The sequence below is a fragment of the Larimichthys crocea genome, chromosome I (assembly GCF_000972845.2).
Source record: "Larimichthys crocea isolate SSNF chromosome I, L_crocea_2.0, whole genome shotgun sequence".
NCBI classification, from domain to species: domain Eukaryota; kingdom Metazoa; phylum Chordata; class Actinopteri; family Sciaenidae; genus Larimichthys; species Larimichthys crocea.
In genome coordinates this window covers 37,872,941-37,895,805 of record NC_040011.1, presented here as the reverse complement: position 1 = coordinate 37,895,805, position 22,865 = coordinate 37,872,941, and the positions used below count along the sequence as shown (strand labels likewise).

At 43.0% G+C, this 22,865-nt stretch overlaps 1 protein-coding gene across 2 annotated transcripts in view; it reads left to right on the top strand.

Moving 5' to 3' along the window:
- Positions 1–16,392, top strand: part of nlgn3a (neuroligin 3a) — a 121,059-nt gene extending 104,667 nt beyond the window's left edge. For both annotated transcript variants that reach the window (XM_027281401.1, XM_010736195.3), the window contains 2 exons: positions 518–1,307; positions 10,748–16,392. In XM_027281401.1, the coding sequence (XP_027137202.1) occupies positions 518–1,307; positions 10,748–11,606 (1,649 nt within the window). In that variant the 3' untranslated portion in view covers positions 11,607–16,392. The remainder of the gene's footprint in view (positions 1–517; positions 1,308–10,747) is intronic.
- Positions 16,393–22,865: the final 6,473 nt, after the last annotated feature.

Genomic DNA, 22,865 nt, shown 5'->3' with positions numbered 1-22,865 from the left:
GTACATTAACAGGGGGAGTGCATGTGCACAGGGTTCATATATTCAAGACTCTTTCTGCATTTCATACAAGGAAAGTGAATTTTGGTATGGAGCCTGTTTTTGCCAGTTTTTATACATCCTATATTTACAGCAAAGCCTATAGAGTCACATTGGCAGCCTCTGTTCCTAACATACAGAGGGGATTACTGCGACAGCATATAGAGATGGATGGAAGAAGAGAAGATGACAGACAGTGCGCTGATTCCCTCCTCTGTCTGTGAGCTGTCTGTGAGAACAGGCCATCTGCACATTCATTATCACAGCCATGATTCCATTATTGTTCTGTGTGGCAACAAGGACTTGTTCTGTCTGGCCTTTGTTATTCTTATCAGCTGTGTAGCTGACAGCCCCCTTTTGATCATGGCAGCAACAAAATTAAAAACTATCATGTCGTATAGCACACAACTGAATTATCCTCCGTAATAGTGACACACTAAACATCATTCTGTCTATCTCTTCTTCCTGTGTCCTTGTGCAGGTCTGTTCCACAGAGCTATCATTCAGAGTGGGTCAGCCCTCTCCAGCTGGGCGGTGAACTACCAGCCGGTCAAGTATACACGTCTCCTGGCGGAGAAGGTCGGCTGCAATGTCCTGGACACCTTAGACATGGTGGACTGTCTGAGGAAGAAGAGCTCCAGGGAGCTGGTGGAGCAGGACATACAACCAGCGAGGTACCACGTAGCCTTTGGACCTGTAATTGATGGTGATGTCATCCCTGATGACCCCGAGATTCTGATGGAGCAGGGCGAGTTCCTCAACTACGATATCATGCTGGGGGTCAACCAGGGCGAGGGGCTGCGGTTTGTGGAAAACGTGGTTGATTCGGAGGATGGTGTGTCTGGAAATGACTTTGACTTTTCTGTGTCTGACTTTGTGGACAGTCTGTATGGGTACCCGGAGGGCAAGGACACACTGAGGGAGACCATTAAGTTTATGTACACAGACTGGGCGGACAGGGACAATCCAGAGACCAGGCGCAAGACGCTGGTGGCTCTGTTCACTGACCACCAGTGGGTGGAGCCATCGGTGGTGACGGCTGATCTCCACGCTCGTTACGGCTCACCCACCTACTTCTACGCCTTCTACCACCACTGCCAGAGCCTGATGAAGCCAGCCTGGTCAGACGCCGCTCACGGGGATGAGGTGCCCTATGTTTTTGGAATTCCTATGATTGGTCCCACTGACCTTTTCCCCTGTAACTTCTCAAAGAACGATGTCATGCTCAGTGCGGTGGTCATGACATACTGGACCAACTTTGCCAAGACTGGGTGAGTAAAATCCTGTATCTTGTTTCTCATCAGGTATCCTAATCAGGTTTTTATTTTAGTACAGGTATTACAGTAATACACATACCAGTGGTAGTCTTACTGACACTCCTCCATAATTTTAATGAAAATAAATTGTCTTACTAGGAGCACCTTTTTTCTGTTTGCATTTTATTTAAATATATGAATATATATTTATTCTATTTAGTGGCATAAAGAACAATAATTCTGGTAATTGTTTTTCATCCAGAGGAAGCGAAAATTATGTGTATGATATCTAGATTGATGGCCGGTTGTCTACCTCACATATGTTTGGTAAAGCAAAAACAACAAACCATCTCCTCCACATCTACTGAGAGCAGTGATTAAATGTGCACAGGTGGTCAGTTGGTATAAAAAAAACACAACAGATTCAAGGAAGCATTTGAAATATACGGCAGTGCAGACATGCTCGATTTTAACTGTTAGATAATGTTATGTTTAGGTTGGCGGTGAAAAATAACTGTGTTTTCACCTGATTTCAAGTGTTATCTTACCTTAAGTTGACTTGTTGTAGTATTCTGGGCGTTCAAGCCAAGTCGAGTGGATTTGAGGGGGGAATGGCAGGCTGCAGTGATGCTGGCGTAGCAGCTGCTTTGGTCAGAAAGTCACTGTGAATAAATGGCATTTCATCCCACTGGGCTGCCAATGTTACCCAGCTATTATACATGTGGCGTTAGATGTATTTTCCCTCCCTTTGCTGCAGTTAACCCACTCCTCTGAGCATTTTAATCTGCATGTCATGCAGTCTTTAGAATTTAAACACAAACATGATGTAGTCATTAGCAGATGGCTGCATGTCGGGGGAAAAGTTCATTTAACAGATACTAACTGTTATGACATTTAAATACTGACAGCAGTATTGACTGCTGCAAGATCTTAACAGTATTATGATTCACACCAATCAGTACCAATTTAACAGCAGTTAGTGAGACGGTGTTTGTTTCTTATTGTGTCTTCTTACTAATAGTAACATAAAAACATATTCACACACTCATTTGTCTTGTAAAAGACTTAAAGAACAGTATTTGCAAATTATTAAAAAAAAAAAAACAGTGATCACAAAATAACAAATGTGTTATTAGTAGAAAGTCACAGAGAGAAACCCCATCTCAGTTCTGGTAAAAGGACTTGTCTACAATGAATAGTGTAGGGCAGAAAAGGCATTTTTCAACAAAGACATTTTTTTCAGAGGTGTTTTTTGCCTGGACTTCCAGGGTCCCAGTCTGAAAACCTGAGACATATTGAATCTGAGGAAGATTAAATGTTCTTCCAGAGCGTGTGCTGTGCTTTTTGTGCTTGGCTGACTGTTTGGGTTGAGTATGTGTGCATGGCTGCCTGCCTGCCTTTCTGTATACTTCAGTGTGTATGTGCGTGTGTTTGTGTATTTGGCTGGAAATACTATCTATGCTCTATTATACCGAGGCCCCAAAACACAGAGACTTATCAGGGAGACACATCAAACTCTTGCCCTCGGCGGTATCGATTCCCTCGGCGTGGACTGGAGTCGATCACTCGTGCCCTGGGTGACTCCCGCTCCCCACAATGCTCAATTTCACCCCCACCCATCACTAAGCCTGGCCATTTTGTATGACTACTAGTAATCATTTCTAACAACTGAAATTTAATTTGACAATACCCGTTACCAGAGAGCTATTGATCCAATCCTGAACGGGATGCAGGCCGAAATCTTGTTCTGTTTTTTATCTGTCTCTATATCATCGGCTGTCCAATTAGGTGACATTTACATCCAGTCGTCTAGCTGATAGGGTGAGCCACGGGCCGCTGGCTCTGCTAGATCCTTGAACTGCTAATGGCAGACTAGTGCAGATGGACTGATGTCTGCTGTTTTGGCTCCTCAAGGAAAGCACTGAGGTCCATCAGTGATGCTCAGACTAAACAGCTGTCTCCTTTGCCTGGCAGCCATCTTGTGTCAGCACATACAAAGCAGCAATTTGTAGATGCAGACGGATTTTTCTTACCTGTCCTTTTGAGAATATTGTCTGCTGTTATAAGACAAGAGAGTGTGTTTAATTTTAATGAGAAAAGTTGGAAGCCTCGAGGTAAAAATGCACAATGCTTACGTACTGAATCACTCTTAACTCAGATCTTCCCATCTCAGGGAAAGTAATTCTGATAGATGATGACAACCTGCCCATCTTACCTACAACCACTGAGATTCAACACAGCGCCATGGGCAGTAACCGGCCGTAACCCCAACCTGGCCTTCACCCTGGCAAGCAGCAGAAGTCGAAACAACAAATTGCACTTTACTGCCGACCCCATGTCAGTTTTGTAGATTTCCACATCACTGATTGATTGAGACTAGAAACAGAGCGGTGGGAGAGTAAACTGTTTCAGATCCGCACACACTGTGTTACGGATAGTTTCCACCCTATGGTGTGTCGCCTTGGCGTAATTCCAGACTGGGAGATTACATGCAGACCACAATTAGGCACTCAGATGGTAAAAAGCCTGGGATTAGATGCCAGGATAATAGAAAACTCAGTGTGCAGCTCCAAAGGGTAATTTTAACCCTAGCCCAAGAAAAGGAATTTACCATTAACTCCTTAGTGAGGGGGGTGGTTAAGGATGTGAGATATTTCCCATAGATTCTCAAGTTCATCCTCCTCATTTAGAGCACACTAGGGAATTGAGATCTCTCCTTCAACACGACCCAACCCAATCTGGCTCTAGAGGCTATGCTTTTAATTAAGGCACAGTTGGATTCCCTTTGCCTTTGTGGCTCGTCCAACAGCCGTCTTTGCTATATCTGTAAAGCAGCTCTCACCTTCCAGATGTTCGTGATGAACTGACCCAGATTGCACTTCCTGTCCCCTCTCTAAATCGGCTGAACCCATGTGTGACACAATGTTGAGACACTTGGGCTGCATGTCAACAGTGTGTATCATAGCACATTCCCCCCTTCCAAAGCTTTTCCTGTCCCTGGCTCTCATATGTCATCTTTTCAGGGCAAATCCCTGCCCAATGCGCTTTTTTTTCTCTCCCTCCATCAGTGTCAGTGAAGCATAAAAGCATACAGAGAGTGCACGCTGTCAAATCTTCTTAGTGTGTGTGCGTGAGTGCGATTGTGAGAGTGCGTGTTTACACTATGAGGCTGTTCCTTGCTTGAGAGTCAGGGATGTTTCAGAAGCCATGGATTTTCTCAGCTCAGAGTTTTTCTTTTTGTTTTTTTGTTTTTCTGGCTGCAACATTTGTTTTACTATTGACAGGCAAAATTATTTTGCGCTTTGTTGCCACAACTTTTTTCTAAACAGTTCCTCCGAAACTTCGTCCACGCACTGCAACCTCTAAACCTTCACAAACACAACACAAATGCAAGCACAGCAACACAGCGATACACAAAACCTCAGAAAAGAGCAGAACACTTCAGAAAAGACAGAATGATGAAAAGCCCCGAAAAGATCAATCATTATATATCATTAGTGCTATAAATACACTAGTCCATCTTCCCAGTTCTTGTCTTTTTTTTTTTCCCTCTGCTGGCTTGATGCTCATTTTCCCTGTACTGTGTGTGAGTTGTGTGAGTTGTGCCACATGCTGTGCAGGGCCTTGCTAGGTAGTTAAAGAGCAGAGCGCTGTCATGTGTTTGAATTTCTTTCCTCATTTCTCCTCCACTGCTGCTCCACCCTCCCATCTCCCCTCTCTCTCATTATTCTATACAAAAAAAAGAAAGTCTACTCATGTTTTACATTCACGACATGAGCTAAAATATGCAGTATTGATTGCTTTGTCTTTAGTGACAATGGCTGCCGACCAAACACATGCAGATAGAAATAACTACAGCGTGTCTATAGTGCAGTTTAACAACCAGCACTTTGATTTACAACCATGCTTGTTGATTTTTTCTTTTTTTTCTTTTTGCGGTCCTCCCACTTGTCAATCGAAAAACTCCCTCACTCTGTGGGCGGCACGTATACATCAACTATTTCTCCTGTCTGACCTCATTCACGCACTGCTTCAGCCTCTTTTTTTTTACCCCAGCTGTCTAGTAGTTACATCACTCATCCATCCCCCTTGTCCTTGCGCTGGATTATCCCCCCCCCAAATCCGTTCAGTTTCCTTCGTTAGCTGTTAACTCAACCTGTAGCGGGAGTCTGTGAATGCTTGGCATTGTGGAGCAGCACAGCCACAGACAGCGAGCTACCTACTCCATTAGATAGGCACTCACTTGATAGGAGATTTGTAGCCAATATCCTGATTTGCATTAGAGAAGGTAAGGAGGTGGTGTGGCTTGTTAAGGGGCCTGGATGCAATTGATCGGTGTCCACGCTGTGTGCTGAATGTAATGAGAGGAAGACGGCAGGGGAGGAGGAGGAGGAGGAGGAAAGGAAGTAGATCTGCATGTGAACAATCATAAGTGAGTAGCTGTCAGATTGAAACAGGAATTAATACAAAAAAACAAAAACAAAAAAGGTGCGGTAGAAAGCTGATAATTGGTTACAACGAGGGAGAAAGGAAATGTAGGAAAGTGTCGGGGGAGGTGTTTTTGTTTCCTGCCACTCATCTAATCAAAGAAATCAATAGCATCTATAATAAGGAGTGGTCCAAGAGCTGTGTCCTCCAACACTTCTGCACGCCCCAAAGTCACAGCGCCTCACCCTGCATCACTTAGTCCGCTGAACTGAAGGCTGCCATTAGATATGAACCACACATCACTCAGCCCTAGCCCCAGCATGAGACCAAATGAAGGGTAAAAGAGTGCAGCCTGATCATTTGCCCGCTCAGTGCAGAAGTTGCCCCCATACACACACACACACACACACACAAACACCGCATCAAGACTAAAGTCTACAAACAGAATTAGATTTAGTGCCCTTATAAAAAATTCACGCAGAACGCCGGGAAAAGGTGTCGAGAACCGTCTGGTGGAGTTAAAATTTACAATTAGCTGCTTACTTTGTGTTACCTGGTAAGTAGATAAACAACTGCAGGGGATGAATTTGTTACACAACACTAACAACAATAACTGAGGAAAAAACAGGCTTTAACTTTGCATATTTTAGCAGCTTGGTGAAATGATCATCAGTGCTACTGAATTAATGTGTGTTCCTTGTCTTATATTGAAAGGATACACTCAGCTCAGGATTCACAGACCTTGAGTGTAGTGAAAATAGATTCTTGTCTTCTGCCTTAGGGCACCTAAACGTGTCTTCTCAGATTTGGTGATGGCTAGGTCTATGATCATTCAAGCGTTTCAAATTACATCAGGATGAAAAGGGGAAGGAGGTACATGGGAAATGAAAAAAGAAAGAAAATGATATTCATTTTTCTCCCTTATCTACCTTTTACATCGGTGCTTGCAGACAGAGCTTGGAATAGGTAATGAGCTCAAGCACTGTTCTGCCACATATGTAGGTAGAGCTGGGAGTCGTGTGTGTAATCCAGGCGGTGCGGCATCTTAAAGAAGAGCTTTGTCTTTTATCAGCCTGTACAGTCTCGTCATCACCACTACAAAGCATGTACCCCTTTGTGAAATGCGACATGTCTTGTGTTCAAGTGTTTCAGTTGTGTGGCCCCAGAGGTCATCACGCCGTGATGTGTCTCACACACACATACACACACACACACACACACATACATGCAGGTTGACAGACAGGAGATGAAGCACACACACAAACTCCCAGTCAATCACATATACAAACACATGGGAGCACTTAAACACGCTTTGGCAGGCCAAGGTTAGCGGGGGTCAGCAGGTCATCATGAGAGGAAAAAGGGGGCGGGGGAGTGGGGACTGAAGAGGATATGAAGGCGATGGTTTATAGTACCACAGCCATATGAACACATCAGCTGGAATCTGAAAGGCCATTAAAACGCCTGCTTTTATGGGTGTAATAATCCCTCTGCTCTGCCTGGGAGTCCAGCCACAGTTCCAATGACCATCCGGATTAAGTGGGAGGCCTGACAGGAGGCAGGCTATCAGCTAATGCAGGGGAGCTCTGAGAGCCCAACAGGGCCACAAACATCACATTATGCCAGGGCTGTTCATACAAGTCACAACGAGGCGTTTGCTGTAGAGCTGAACACATACGGCGAGCTCGGCAAGTGTTTGAACAACGTTGCTCTGTTCAGCGTTTTATCACCGGACTGTTTTAATATTTGAATGTGAAATGATACGATGACCGAGAGGATCGAGTGTCAGCTTTAATTTGAGGCTATTCAAGCACCAAATCAAAATGTGCACCCTCCCACCCCCGCACCCCTTCATTTCAGCTTGCCAGAAGTTTTTTGACAGGTTGAGATAATGTTCAATAAGTGTTTTTTTTTTTTTAAATCTCAAATGGAAATCTTTTACTGTGTGGTGCCTTTTAAAAGTCTTCAGCCCATCAAGATCTGCAGACTGTTGATATCTTATCATCAAGTCTCTCTTTCCAGCCTATTTAATTCTATTTTGTTCTGTCTCTATCTCTGAGTATTCAGCTGTGACAGCTCTCAGCTGACTTCATAGACGTTGCATTGTTTCAAATACAAACTAATAAGACCGCGGAGCCAAAACAAAACGTCTCTTTTGACACGCTGATGGAGCTCTCTGTCGAGATTAAAGTCACTCTCTGCACATTATAGGTAGGGCAACTTCAAAACTTATTTATTTATTTATCATCGGATAAGGGTAACACAGCTTGAATTATACATTATATTAGAATACATTTTACTTCAGTTCTAATATTATTTATAATATATTATTCCAATGTTTTTGTGTTATTTTATCCTCATATACATACAAGGAGAAGCCAGAAATGTCAGTTTCAGCAAAAAAGTGTAATCATCGGTTTGTCTCGATATTTATTATTTATATTATTTATTATTGCTATTGTTTTGGATTATATTCTGCAGGTGGTACACGGTGAACCACCTGCAGAAAAGGAAAACTTCAGCATCGATTACAGCACTATTGTACCATGCTGAGATGGAAAATACTGCAGCACAGCTCTCAGGAAACATTATAAAGTGGATCGACTACATTGCATCATCCAGCATCCATGCGCCCCGGTACAAATAGTGCAGGGGAACTTAGTAGCCTTCACCACATTGAGCAGCACACACCGAGCTCAGATCACTCCCTCTGACTCTACAGCTCAGGGCAGGACTTCAAAGCCAGCATGCAGCCCAAAGTTGAGCAGCAGTGGTAGAATTTGTTCAAAGGAATGTAGCCTGTTTACTATTGACTTTGCAACAATTACCCAAGCATATGTGTGTGTAATTAGATAAGGCAGCCAGTTGTTCTCTAATGCAGCAAATCAAATTAACTAAAGATGCCACATTGATTTCTTTGTGTTCCCTAAATTATTCATCTTTACTTGCACTGAACCAGCCAGCCAGCTACCAAAGAGCTTTTCTAACTCCTCTACACTACTGCTCCCCTGCTCCCTGGGACTCACTGATTGTTTTGTGAGATTTATCCAAGTACCTTTTCAATATTTTTGCCATCACAATTCAACAAATTGACCCTCCTGAAAAGGGAGCATTTGCAGTGTTATGGAAATGCCCGGATTTCCCATTAACTGAGATTGCTCCGGGCTCAGTCATTGTTGTCATGCGCGTGTATGTACTGTGTGTGAGAAAGAGAGATGGAGAGAAAATCTGCCTGCACGATTGTGTTACAGCACGCACAAGACTGCTGTGTGAATTCATGAAGCACGCAGGCTGCAGACAACCACGTCTCAGGCTGCTCCATCGACGTCCTGTTCTTTGGCATGTTGCGCACGGGGAGATCAATATGACCTTACCTCCACCACCCACTCCTTTGAAACTTAATTACTGATATTCAGCTACAAAGTCATCATAGTCTGGCTGTCAATATTCATTGGGGATCATTACGGGCCTAATAAAAGAGGTTATTTACGGGCTGCTCTGCTGACACCGACCCAGGTCCAGGGATTCAGCTCCAGCCATCTCAATTTGCTTCATCTCTCTCTCTCTCTCTCTCTCTCTTTCTCTCTCTCTCTCTCTCTCTCTCCCTCTATCTCTCTCACCTCTCCCAGAAGCACTGACCTGAAAAAGAAAAATTGACAGCAGAGAAACGAAACACGAGAGACGAAGAGACGATGGAGGGTGAATTCTTCTGGCATGGCTTTTAATTCTCTTGGCCGTGTTTGGAGGTTTTTCAGCCCGTGCCAAAAAAAAAAAAACGCCGCAGCCACCACAATCCTAAATTTGAACTTTGCTTGCCACTGACATCGCAATCAGGCCCACACAAAGGGATATTTCATGACATTTAGAGAAATGTCGCACAGAGCCTTGCCTCCTTGCAACAACAGAGTTTTAACTCCTCTGCTCCAACATCAATTATTGTGTTCTCAAGGCCGCAGTGCTATTCTTCAGGTTCTTCCACAGAAAGTCATTTCATCGGTACTAAAAGCAATACCATGAACCCACAACACTCCCATTCCTGACATTGTAGAGCAACAAGGAGTGTGATTGTGGGAGATTGCTGTATGTTAATTCATTCAATAAATCAATAGCTTCACTGTAATTGAAATGGTTGGCCATCCGGTGTTGAGGCAACGTGTCTGAGACTGAAAAGTGGAACACTGAACTCTGTAGATCAACAGTGGTACTTCATCCATATAAAATATATATTTCTCTGTCTCTCTTTCTCTCGCTCAATCTCGCACATATCTCCTTTGTCTCTCGCTTTCAGTCTCACTCGCACAAACATCCTTATATCCACGCACACACACACACACATACGTGCGGCTCTGCAGTTTCCTCTTAGTGTCTTGATTAATATGGTCCACTTTGCATCAGTACACTGGATGCCAATGCACACTGTGCTGCCTTCCCAGAGCAATTAGCAGAGGGGCTCCACCAGCGTTGGATTATCAACAACAAGATGCCTCCTGACGCGAGCCCTAAAGCCTGCTGACTTATTCATGTGTGTTTACTTTAAAAGCCTTTGCCCTGGTTTTTGTGGGTGGGCTGCATCAGAACTGAATTAAGAACAACATCTGGGGAGACAGGAGATGGGGATGGAGAAAGACAGACACACTATGCCCATAGAGATGTGGATAAAAGAGGCGGGGGTGCTGCATGGAGATCTTGGTGTGAAAATAAATTGATAGGAGGAATCAGTGTTGCAGGAAGCGTAATACATACCACACCATACACACCTGGACATTTATTAACTGCAGTCTTTTGGTTGCTCCTGTGGGTTTGTTCTTTCACTGTTGTGGGTTTTGCCAAGCAAGATTAATGATTTTTCCACTAGTGGCTCAACCCCTTTCAGGCCAAAATATAAGCTGTGACTGATACTGTTAAGTTTTCTTTTTAGTATTTTTATGTGCTCTAAATCCCCACATGAATGTGAGAGCATGAATAATTAAATATACTGTCAGAATCTCATTTAAACAATATTTTATCTGTCTCTTCTCTGTCCGCAGAGATCCCAACAAACCAGTTCCCCAAGATACCAAGTTCATCCACACAAAGGCCAACCGCTTTGAAGAGGTGGCCTGGTCCAAGTACAACCCTCAGGACCAGCTGTACCTGCATATTGGCCTGAAGCCACGTGTGCGTGACCACTACCGTGCCACCAAAGTGGCTTTCTGGAAACACCTAGTGCCCCACCTGTACAACCTCCATGACATGTTTCACTACACCTCCACCACCACCAAAGTGCCCCCACCAGAGACCACCCAGAACACCTTGTCCACCAAGCGACCCAATGGGAAAACCTCCTGGCCATTCAACACCAAGCGGCCTCCCATGTCCCCGGCTTACAACAGTGAGGACAAAGACTCTTGGAACGACGACGAGGAGACGGGGCCGCTGGTGGTGGAGAACCCACGGGATTACTCCACAGAGCTTAGTGTCACTATTGCTGTGGGAGCCTCGCTACTGTTCCTCAATGTGCTGGCTTTTGCAGCCCTCTACTACCGCAAGGACAAGCGCCGACAGGACTCCGGCCACGGGCAGCCAAGCCCTCAGCGGCAGACCACCTCCAACGACATTGGTCACCACGCGCCCGAAGAGGAGATCATGTCACTGCAGATGAACCAGACGCACCATGAGTGTGAGGCGGGGAACAGCAACGAGGGGGCACTGCGCTTGGCCTCGCTGCCCGACTACACGCTCACTCTGCGGCGCTCTCCGGACGACATTCCCCTCATGACCCCCAACACCATCACCATGATCCCCAATTCCCTGGTGGGCATGCCCAACCTGCACCCCTACAACACTTTCACAACCGGTTTCAACTCCACCGGTCTGCCGCACTCCCACTCAACCACCCGCGTATAGCTTTAAGGAGGCCAGGGGCAGCCAGCGCAGGCGGGGGAGTATGAGGAGGCGGCGGCGGCGGTGGTGGTGGATGAGGAGGAGGAGCAGGAGGATGAACGAACGGAGGAGAGGATTGTGTTTTATAAATATCACAGGGAAGGGGAGGGCTGCGAGGGGGAGGGGAGGGGAAGGGCATGAGTCGGATTAAAACGTGAAGAGATTTAACTAGACTTTTACTACGAGGAGAGTTGCTGAGAGCTCTCTATGGATGTCAAGTTGTGCAGAGCTGCCAAAATCAAACTGCTTCCCTTCTCCTGATCAGAGGAGGGGGTGTTTCTGCAGTGTTGTTTTCTAAAATAATCATTTTAAAAGCCTTTTTAAGCAGACTGAGGAGATATCCACACTTTTTTTCTTGAATTCATAACAAAAACAAAGAGAAGTGCTTTTTATTTCCCATCCCTCCCTCCTGCGGGAGACACATCTCGAACAATGGCCTCTACGTCAATATTTGCGAAATGTTTTTAATTGCTTCTTTGTTTTGTTTTTTTTATGTTTCAATGCCTTACAAAGCTTGTTCTTTTTTTGTCATTATTTCTATTCCCTGAGACTATCCCAAGTGGAGTGTGTTACAAGCTGATGAGACTCAAAGATGAGAGACTGAATCCAGGATGGGGAAACCTAGAGGATATGCAGATGTAGAGATTTCAAACCCATTTTGGGCAACTCATTTTTTTCTTTCTGTTGCGTACCAACACAACAGCCACACAAATGGTGTTATCTTTTTTATCTCGTATAGAAATAATTTGTCTGGGACAGCTCTCGCCGGGAGATGAGGAGGCAGAGATAAATACTATGTTACTGTGATTGTTTTGTTAAGAAAAAAGTGCATCTTTTACAGCCAATTTATCTGTTAAGCTATCTGATATTATCTCCACAAAGTGTGCACGTACACATGCTGCTTAGAGCACCCGTGTGTTTGTGCGCATGTGAAAATGATTTCCGTTCCTTGCTTGCAAGCGCGGTTAAGAGGAAGAGAAGACACATTGTGGGAACTTGCAAAAGCAAGAGTGGTGAGTGAGTGAGTCTGTATGCGGGTGAGAAAAAGAGTGTGTGTGAGAAAGAGAGCGTGTGTGTGAGTGTGTGTGAGTGTGTGTGTCCGTGCACCTGTTTTTTTGTTTGTAGGTCGTATAATGTGGTTTTTCGGGGAGGGGGCGGGGTGGGACGGGGCCGAGTACTTTCTCATGTTGTTGATTTTTTTGGTTCATCACCAGTAGTGTTTCTGCTGCGTCTCTGGGTGTCTGTCTTTGCGAAATAGCACTTTTGTTATTTTCAAAGTTATATATGTCTAATTTTGCTTAAAGATTACAAAAATAAATCTATTATTTTACGTGTAAGAGAAAAAAAAATAGCTAAAGATTCAACTGAACTAACTGACATGATTCCATTGACTTTGTAAGAGTTCCTCTTCAAAAGCAGACAGTGGCCTGTTTGCACTGAATAAACCTACATCAGTGCACACTTGTGTTTCTTTGAATATATATATAAATATGGGCATACATACATATATGTATAGGGCTTCTATGGAGATATCCCACTTACAAAAACAATTAAAACACTGTTCAGACTACAAAGCACCAACGCAAATAATTTCTATGTATTGTTGTCGTCATTTGAAACATCCTAAGCCAAGACCACTCTAGGTGTCTTTGTAAGAGCTCTATATGTATATTTATGTATAAAATATTTAATATTTATTTATGTATACCAGATGCATACATGCTGATTGTGCCATGTGCCAAATTAAAACTGTATAAAATGAAGAATATAAAGTTTCACAAAACTTTTTTCTCTCTTGATCAAAGTTCTTTTCCTCCCTTTTATGACTTTTTATTATTTCTGTTCTGAATGAGTTAAACAAGGAATATTCTTGCAGCGAGTGCAAGTCTCCCCCTCAGGCCTCTCTACCTCCCTTCTTTCTCTCTCCCCTCCTCCTCCTGCTCCTCCTCCTCTTCCTCCCCCCTCTCTCCTTTTCTCTCGCTGAAACCTTTGAGAAAAACAGGCTAACAGCTTGGGGCCTATCTGCGTGCATAACTCCAGATTTTACTGTAATTCATGCAAAGTAGTGCTGCAGCAATGGGAGATTCTGAAAAGATTGCATTGATGTACTCACATTGCATCCTATTATATGTTATTCAGGGAGAAAACTAGAGTTATTGATTCTGCGAGTAAAACTGACAATTTTCATTAAGTGTCTTGGCGTAGCGCAGATTGTCTCCTGCAAAGCGCAATAATGCAACCTGACCAGTGATCCTAGATCAGCTCTGAAATTCTCAAATACCTAAAGGACATACACCTGTTTATGAAGTATTCCATTACAACTTCCCCTGGTATTTAATGATTGGAGGTGCAGCAGAGCGAGAAGCATAGTCTGGTCAGCTCATCACCGATCCTGAAGAGAGAAGGGGTTATTTGGGGGAAATTGCTTAGAGACTGATCTATATGAGTCATTTTATTTTTGCTCATCCCGCCTTATATGGAGCTCGCCTCCCAATCAGCCACTTTCTTCAAGTGAGCCACAGCCACTAAGAAAGAAATAAGCAGTTGGTTTATACCTGGAATAATGTCCCTGCATTTGTCCTTGCGTAAGGAGTAGGCGTGTTTCAGTAGCAATAATGGCATTTTTTAAAATACCCCTGATTGCAAAACGCATGTGAACCGTGTGTTTCTTGTTGTTGGAATATATCCTGAAATATTTGATTCACCCAAATTACTTGAAAACTAAAACTCGTGATATCTAACCATAAGAAAAAAAAGTTTTGGTTTTATTTTTCAAGGTTTTGACTCTCTTTCTGCAGCCTCAACATTACAATGAAATTGGATTGAATTTTTTTCTGTCACAGCAATGAAATATGACTTCAAGTCCAAAAATGACGTCTATTTCCAGTAAAATAAAAATGTCCTTGATAGTACATTCTTGTTCCAGATAATCCACTGAACACACTCCACTATCTATTTGGTAGAAAGTAATTCCAATATGAGCTATTCACAGTGAGGTCTGCGATCATTTAGTTACACGGACGTTCTTTCAGAAAACATATTGGCTTTAATCAATATTTTTATACTTAAAATGGATCAGATCACTACAGCTGGTTAACACCTTTTAGCTCATTGTTTTGGTTCATGGCCTGCAGCTTTTTTGGTTCCTTTAACAGCTCTCGTAGCGTTTCCAGAGGCAGCAGGCAGTTATTTACATTTAAAAAAGCTGACTGGGCACATAGTGTACAATGAGCAGACAGACCCAATTAGTGACTGGCTGGTGAACATATTGAGCAATTAGCATGAAATGAGTTAAAAATTCCAAGTAAAAATTGGACCTGCAAAGCCAGAAACACTATCAATTTATTATTTTATTTATTATAAGCAAAGGCCATACGTTTATGAGAACCATGAGGTGTGGCTGAAAGCTAAAAGTGCATTTTGTGCACCTGTGAATTCGCTTGTTGTTTTGCTTTTTGTTGTAATTTGGGTGAAGTGACCCTTTAAGACAGGATATGAATCAAAGTAGACTGTCCACCTCGTCTGATCTGTCCGCGGTGGTGGGAGGCCAGTTTCCATTGGCTCCAGCACACACACATAGAGTGGCACAGGGCTAAAAATTGAGTGGTGAAGTTGAGAGTGAACTATCAAAGGGAAGAAATGTCATGGGAGGGCAACTCGTTTTTTGCCATGTAATTTTCCCATATGCCATTAAAGCAGAGCAGATGTCACTGAGTATTGGCAGGGGTAGACCTTGTGGCCTCAGGGACACGGTTTGGGATACATGGCCCTGTGAAGAGCCACATAATTAAGTGCCGGACCAAAGGGGAAGACCATGGAAAGTGTAGTGGTGTGGTGCAGCAAGAGGAAATGGGGTCAAACTCCTTCAGCAATCAGGCACCTGAAGGCCCAATGAAATTAGTCCAAACTTCCTGTGACAAAAATCTCTAGCGGTAGAAAAATAGGACAGTTATGAGCCAGACACTTTTCTACAGTTGAGATTTGTTTGCACTTCAGTGAGTGTATTCCGAAAGTGACATCATTCAAGGATAGGCTGGAATACCCCGATGGGGGTTTGTGACTGCCTCGACAGCACTGAAGACAAACCCAGCCTAGGAAATGGATGTGCCAAATTACACAGTGCCACCCGCTGGGAGAGAGCTGCAGGTGTGTGTGTTGGGGGGAGTCCGTGTGTGCATTATGCATGTGTGCAGAAATAGAGAATTTTATTTCTATCTCCGCGAACGTGTTGTTACCTATATTTCCTCTCACCCTCGCCCTCACCCTCATCTCTCTCTTCCTACGTCTCATTCGTCTTTGCTTTCATGCAGTTTTCTATCCTCCCTCGCACAAAATGCAGTCTGAGCAGCTCTACGTCTGGTGCACACAGACATGACTCGCCCATTTTCTCTTTCTTCTACTTTACAAGTGCCATAATCTGGACTGCCTACTCATTTCGTATCATTTAAACTCTAATTTTCTTGACTTGCTATGTTTCTCTGTAGACTAAAAAGCTAATTAACATTACTTATTGGGAAGCAGGGTAGAAACAGCCACTGAACCAAGACTTTTGTAGTTCACATTTAAACAGCCTGTTTTTCTCTAAAGGGAAATCATTCTGCATTATGTCAAAACATAAATAATCTATTATTTCCATGTGAAAAATGCACTCTTGGCAATTTTGTTTTGTACCCACAGAGCATAGACAAATCACTGGCATATGGTTCAGGTTTTCCTAACAGGGAGAATCATGCACTGGAGCTTTTATGGTGCCATCAAACCCATATACTGTAACACATTTTTCACAAGACCCTGCGACTGGAATCAACAAAACCGATGGTCTTTGAGCCCAAATCCATCATGATGAATCTCTGTTCTTTCAGTGTCATTGTACAGATTACTAAAGATGCCCTGTTACTTCTATGTTTATGTCCATAGAATGTATTTATAATCGCGCAAACTGAGTAATCAAAATAAAATATCTATTCTTTCTGTATCTTATTGTGGTTCTCATGAATATAGAGCATGACATCCATTTTCAGTCGCTGTGAGACCAAGACGTTTATTGCTGATAATAGAGTTTTGTATATTTTTCATCCTACAAAATGATTATAGAGAGAGCATCACGATCCAAAAGAGCATCTTTGTAAGTGCAGTATTGGAGGGCTCTATTCCTCCCTTTTGTATTAAAGGATAAGGCCGGCATATTTTATCTTTTTATTTTTTTTATTATTCAACAAATCCCACGGACACACCAAAACAAACAATGAATTTATCCTTCTAACAAGGACCAACTGTGAAGCTACAGCCAGATGTAGCATATGCCTCTGTGCTACTGAACTCTGTCGTCAAAAAAACATTAAAAAAAAAAACAGAGAAAAGAGCCAAACAAGAGCCAGACTGGTGCACTGGGTGACATATTCTTTAATTACAATGAAAACAGACAGTGGGGCTCTTTCCTCATGGCTCGTCAAACTAGCAAAGCGAGGAGCCACATCGCCCAGCAGCGTGCTCAGTGACACGTGGCCGACATGGAGATATTGTCCAAAGTGAATGCCGCTGCAGAATTGTTACAAAATAAACTGTAGCATCACCCAATGGTATGGCTGTTTTATGTGTTTTTAATGATCTTTGGATGACGACAGAGTTGTGTGGCACAGAGCTGCAAGCTGTGATAACACAGACAGCACTTGTTAGCAGGATAAATTCATTGGTAAAAATAAAACTAAAATAATAAAATAACACCCATGTGATCCTTTTAATGCAGCTTTGGGTGCAACAAAATGTAGCAGTATTACGAGAATGGAAGATGATCAAATATATTGTACTATTCAACAGTAAAGGGGGCTAGTTTGGTTTTTATGGAGGTCCAGTAAAGTACAGTAGCAGCCTATAGTTCATCTAGTACAAGCAGTCCCACCTGCCCCCGGCCTAAAGCTGCCTGTCGACTACATAATGATCTGCCCTCTGTAAGATGGATGGCCTAGAGATACCACTGAGGCTGCTGAGACTAAAGTGTATGCTCCCAGTGTGTGTGAGGGAAGTAACAACAGCGGGCAACAAGCACATTTTAAGCCTCTACATGGTATCTATTCTGTTTCCTGTCCAGAAAACCCTATTACCAAGAGATGCTGCTTGACGCCTAATTTTTTTTTTCTACTAGTTGGTCCAGTTCTGATAGCAGGATGGAAGAACAAGTTTCACAGCAAGATTCACAACTTCTAGGATGTTTCATTTCTTCTCTAACTGCTTTCATTATTCACAGCATTACCTCACAGATTCAGAGCTATTTTGCAAAGTTGTCCCTCGCCAGCTGCGGCCAGGCCCCGGCACTATCTCTCAGTTGCATCAGCTGGAGTTCACCATCAGATGGCAGTCCACTAATGCCTTTCTTAGATGTGGGTTACTGGTGGCAGGGGAAGGTTGCATCAGTGGACCTTTGGTGTCTGAGCTCGCCAGCCTGTGTTGCTCCAGTGCCTGACTACAGAGGACTCCCAGAGGACTTCCCGAAAGTATCTTATCACTTAGATGACATTACAATGACTTTCAGTGGCACCAATTTGATCTTAAGCGCTAATCCAGGCTACCAGGCTTTTCACTGATCTTGAGATCAAATACAGTGAGAGTTTGACTCCATATATCTGAGCTTACTCCAAAAAAGTCTGCACCCTTTTTTTCTTTGAAATACTGGAAACATCCTTTGAAGTTAAGCCTATTTTTACCCGGAGAGGCAGAGACAGTCATTTGTCAGTGATGCCTAAATGTTAGTACTGTGCAGTGAAGTCTCCAATTTTTCTCACAAACTGAATAGTAGATTTTTGTATCTTTTCTTTTCTTTTCTTTTTTTACCCAAATAGACACAGGTATTAAAACTTAATCATGAATTTTAATAAATGTTTGACCTCATGAAACTTTTACAAACATATTTTTAAAGAGGCAATAGTTTTGCTGATGGGAATTAAATTTTAATTCTGCCACATGCAGGTCAGTTTGTTTTTCCATGTATACACCAATTGTAAACAGATGCATGTGAGCTTTTAAAAATAGATTTCAAGTTCCTGTTACACTGCGTGATATTATTAGATGTGGCATGATGTGGCATGGCAAGCAGATGTGTCAGATCAATGATTAGAGGGAAACGTCATCTCAGCCATAAGAATATTTTACCCCCATGAAATTCAGCAGAAAAGCAGTCTGGCTGCCACAGGCAGATTTCAAAATCTACTCTTGGATCTTAAAGATTGTACACATTTGTCTCTATTCGCTCTCATTACTCTCTCTCACTGAAAAAAAAACAACACTTCCACAGCTTTAAAGATGCACTGAGACCTCCCTGTGTGACTGACAGCTTCCTACCTCTGTATATTACAATAAAGAACAAAGTTCCTTCCCACCAGGTAGCCCACGGCATTCGCTAATACTGTTCACTTTCATTCATGCACCCACATCCTCTCACGGCTTGTTTTTATTCCTTTTTCTCACCAGTGCAAGAATTGAGTTATGACTTCCATTTCAGCTCTTTTATATGTTTGTTTGCTTGACTTTTAGTAATGAATTCTGGTAAACTGCCTGTGCGCGTTGAAAGAGGAAGGATGAAGTGGCGTCAAGAAATCCCCAGTCAGCACTGATGTAATGGCTCATTTGAAGTCCAGGGGAGGCTGGATGAGTCACATTCTTTGGGCATGAACTCTCTGAAAATAATTACAATGGTTTCCTGTTCCATACAATGAGGTCTGGGGAGTCAGGGAGCAAAACAGGAACTGACATAGCAATAGGCAGAGACTTGGATTTACGTCACAGCAACCTCAAAAACTCCAAATAAGCCAGTAAAATGTTTCCAATAATAACTCTAAAATGAGGGAGCAATGACTTTTTTCCTACTGAATGAGCTGAGTATTACATCATGGATCTATTTCACTTTTGGATCCACACAGCGCTTGAGGTTATTAATGTTTTCTGATGCTGTGAAAGATTGTTTACATCGGTGATTTTTCTAAACGCAGCAGAAAAAAACAGGCTGATATGCCTAATTATGATCGGTTAACACACAAAATGCTTATTTTGCATCGTTAAAAATAAACTGCTCAATTAGTGTTACAGATATGACTACAATTTTGTCCACATGTCCACACTAACACTACAGTCATGCTAGAAGCTCTGTGAGACCATGTTTTGGCACACTTGGAGTTAAATCCTAACATCAGCATGCTAATTAATTAATTACTTTGTAGAGATCACAATGTCAGTCCATCCAAAAGTTGCTGAGACCAGGAGATCGCTCTGAGAGCCATGACATTGCCATCCTAAAAAACATGCGACTAGTGTGGCTGAATTATCATTAAATTAGTATTTCACTGCATTGTATGGCTCAGCTCACTTTTGGTACCAGGTACCAGATGTCATCAACATAGGTAAGATGCACTAGTTTATCGTCATAGCAATAACGGATGAGGTTGCTGTGACGTCATTTTCAACGCGACAGAGAAACACAGGAATAATAGAGGGTATCAAAGTGATGGTGCTCTTGATTCTCGGTTTGCACAGTGGGACAAAAACATAAGCATTTCCTACAAACAGAGCGCAGACAATTAGACGACTCTGGATGACTATTCTAGTAACAATTCTCTCAGACCAATCAGAGGTCTGCAGTGTTTTCTTTCCATCTTCTAGTATCAGCTCAGCTTGGAACCTTATTTTAATTGATGCCCAAAAAGGTACCAGGTAGCATCCACAGCTTTTGACAACACCAAACAAGATGAGTAAGATCCAAGCCAAACCGTACAACACGGTGGAAACACAGCTTTAGACTGTCATCTGTGCTGCTGCAGATCAGATCAGTGCTTACTGTCCTGTTATGTCAGAATATCAAATAACTGAAAAGTGATTTTACAGTATTTATGGTTCCCATGAATATCTCGCAGGCTTTGAAGTGTTGTCATCTGAGAGATACTATTTCAGAGCATAGCACCAATCCCTTACGGTTCAAGCTCCTCGTTTTGCCTTTGGTGGGTTCTGCAAGAATAGCAAAGCAGTGATCTGAGTCCTTGATCTGGGCTCAGGGACCAGCCTCAGTTATGTAAGACCCAGTCAGATTCAGACAATTCAGTATAGCGTGCGTGCGTGTGTGTGTGTGTGTGTGTGTGTGTGTGTGTTGGGCAGTTGAGCCAGCTAATTCCTTGGGAGATCGTTGTTAGCCTGGACCATTTGGGGAGCTCCCGGGGGAGAGACGTTGCTCCAGTCTCTCATCAGACCAGATGACAGAAGACTGCGTGCTCTGCATGCTGTACTCATCTCCGCCATGATAGCCTCACTGCACAGGCCATATCTCTGCTTCATTTACTCATTGTCTGATAATAACAAGTGTCTCCTTTCTGCTATACTCAATTACATCTTCATTAACTTACTAACCAGCTTAAAACAAACCAGCACTGTGTGTGGAGATTTTAAGTCTATGTGACATTTATTACCAGGATGCCTGAGTCTATAGGTGAGGGACGAAAGGGGTACAACACGATATTTATTATGTCTTCATCTCTCAAAGCCATTCGGCGTCTCATCATAACATCAATTCATTTTCATTTGCCAGCTAATGAACTCAGTTCATTCATCATTTACTCTGCCTGTTATCTAAACAAGGCGACTGGCTGACATATTGGCCTCTTACTTTTGTGCGCTGCCAATCAAATAGCGGTCTCATCATAATTAGCTAAACAATGGGGAGGTGTTATTCCCATAAGACAAACTGATATATTGCATCAGATCTCAATGAAGAGCAATCGAATGGAAATCATACAGCTTAATTAGCTGCTGCTGACTTCTGGTGTACGATGAAATGACATTGTGGATTAAAGCAGAAGTGTGGCAGCAATGTCAAGTACCAGGCTGGTTACAGAGCTACAGATCTGAAACACAGGACACGAAGTGAAAATTCCAATCAGATACCTTTCGGTTTCATCCGCGCTGCACCACCACGTTTCCTGCATTGTTGCAATTCCTTCGCCTTCGGTCTCTGAAAACAGGATGTGCCCTTCGTTTTTCTGGGGAAGTTCCATCATGTCAAAGCCAACTTTGTTTGTTACTATCCTGAACAGCTGTGGCCTCAATCAGTCATCCTCGCCTTTCTCTAAGTGGAACAGACAACGCACGAGGAGCAGGTTATTCTACAGCACTCTCTATTGTTTGAACGCTCTCATTTTCTCTTTTAGTCTTTTTCTGCTTCCACTTTTTCTCCTTGCTTTACAGTGATGTCAAATTTTAGGCTCATTTGCACTCAACACAACACTCTTCTCTCCCCCAGACAAGTGCCAACTCGTGTCCCGGTCAGTGGGGTTAAATAGTTGGCCAGAGTTCAGAGCAGTGAACTTTCTGAACAAAGTGTCTTTTAATGAGACATAAACAGACAAGGAGCAGTATCTTAGATGTCCAGCCTTCCTTCCCGTTGGCCACTGCCATTGAACACGATGTCAAAAAGCAGTCCGACCCCAGCAGTCTATCCATAATATATCACCAAGGCCGGTGGTATGGATGACGGGTCGTATCAACCAGCTGTCCAGGGATTTTTAAGCAGAAAACAATGGCAATTCAATAAACTGCTGGACCCTGACATCTCCGTTTCCAAGAGGGCCTTCACCCTGAAAACAGTCACCGTGAGGGTGTAAGTAAATATTTCAGTTTGTCGTTCGTCATTCAACTTCATCCTAAACTCAAATCCGACAGTTTTGCAGCAGACTAAAAATAATTTTGCATACTCCAGCTGGATTATACCACTGATGTCACTCAGTGTAGAAACAGTAGTCACCTTTGAAAAATCACATCTTACAACCACAACGTTCTCCTCGACCTTGTCTCTTTCTCTAAGCAGCGTTGCTTTGACAACACGGAGAAGACACCTGTAAATGGATTTACACTCTGTATACATCAGGCTTTAAACACACAGACAGCAGACTATAAACACAACCATGATTGAAAAGTCACAGCTAGGAAATCACTAAGACGCTGTTTCCCAGGCGACTCAAACGAAGCAGAACAATTTCCTTCCTTCTGTTCAGAGCTCCAATTTCTGGGAATAAGTTATAGCAGAGTCGAAGCCCCCGCATAAGAATTACAGCACAAAGTTTAAATGAGTATTGTTTTTCACAGCGCCACTGACGCACTTCCCTTTTAAGCTGTCTTCACGTGATCTCTGTGCTAAATTTGTGGATTTCCTGATTTGATGGCAGAAGTGAAACACAAAGCGTAATCAGA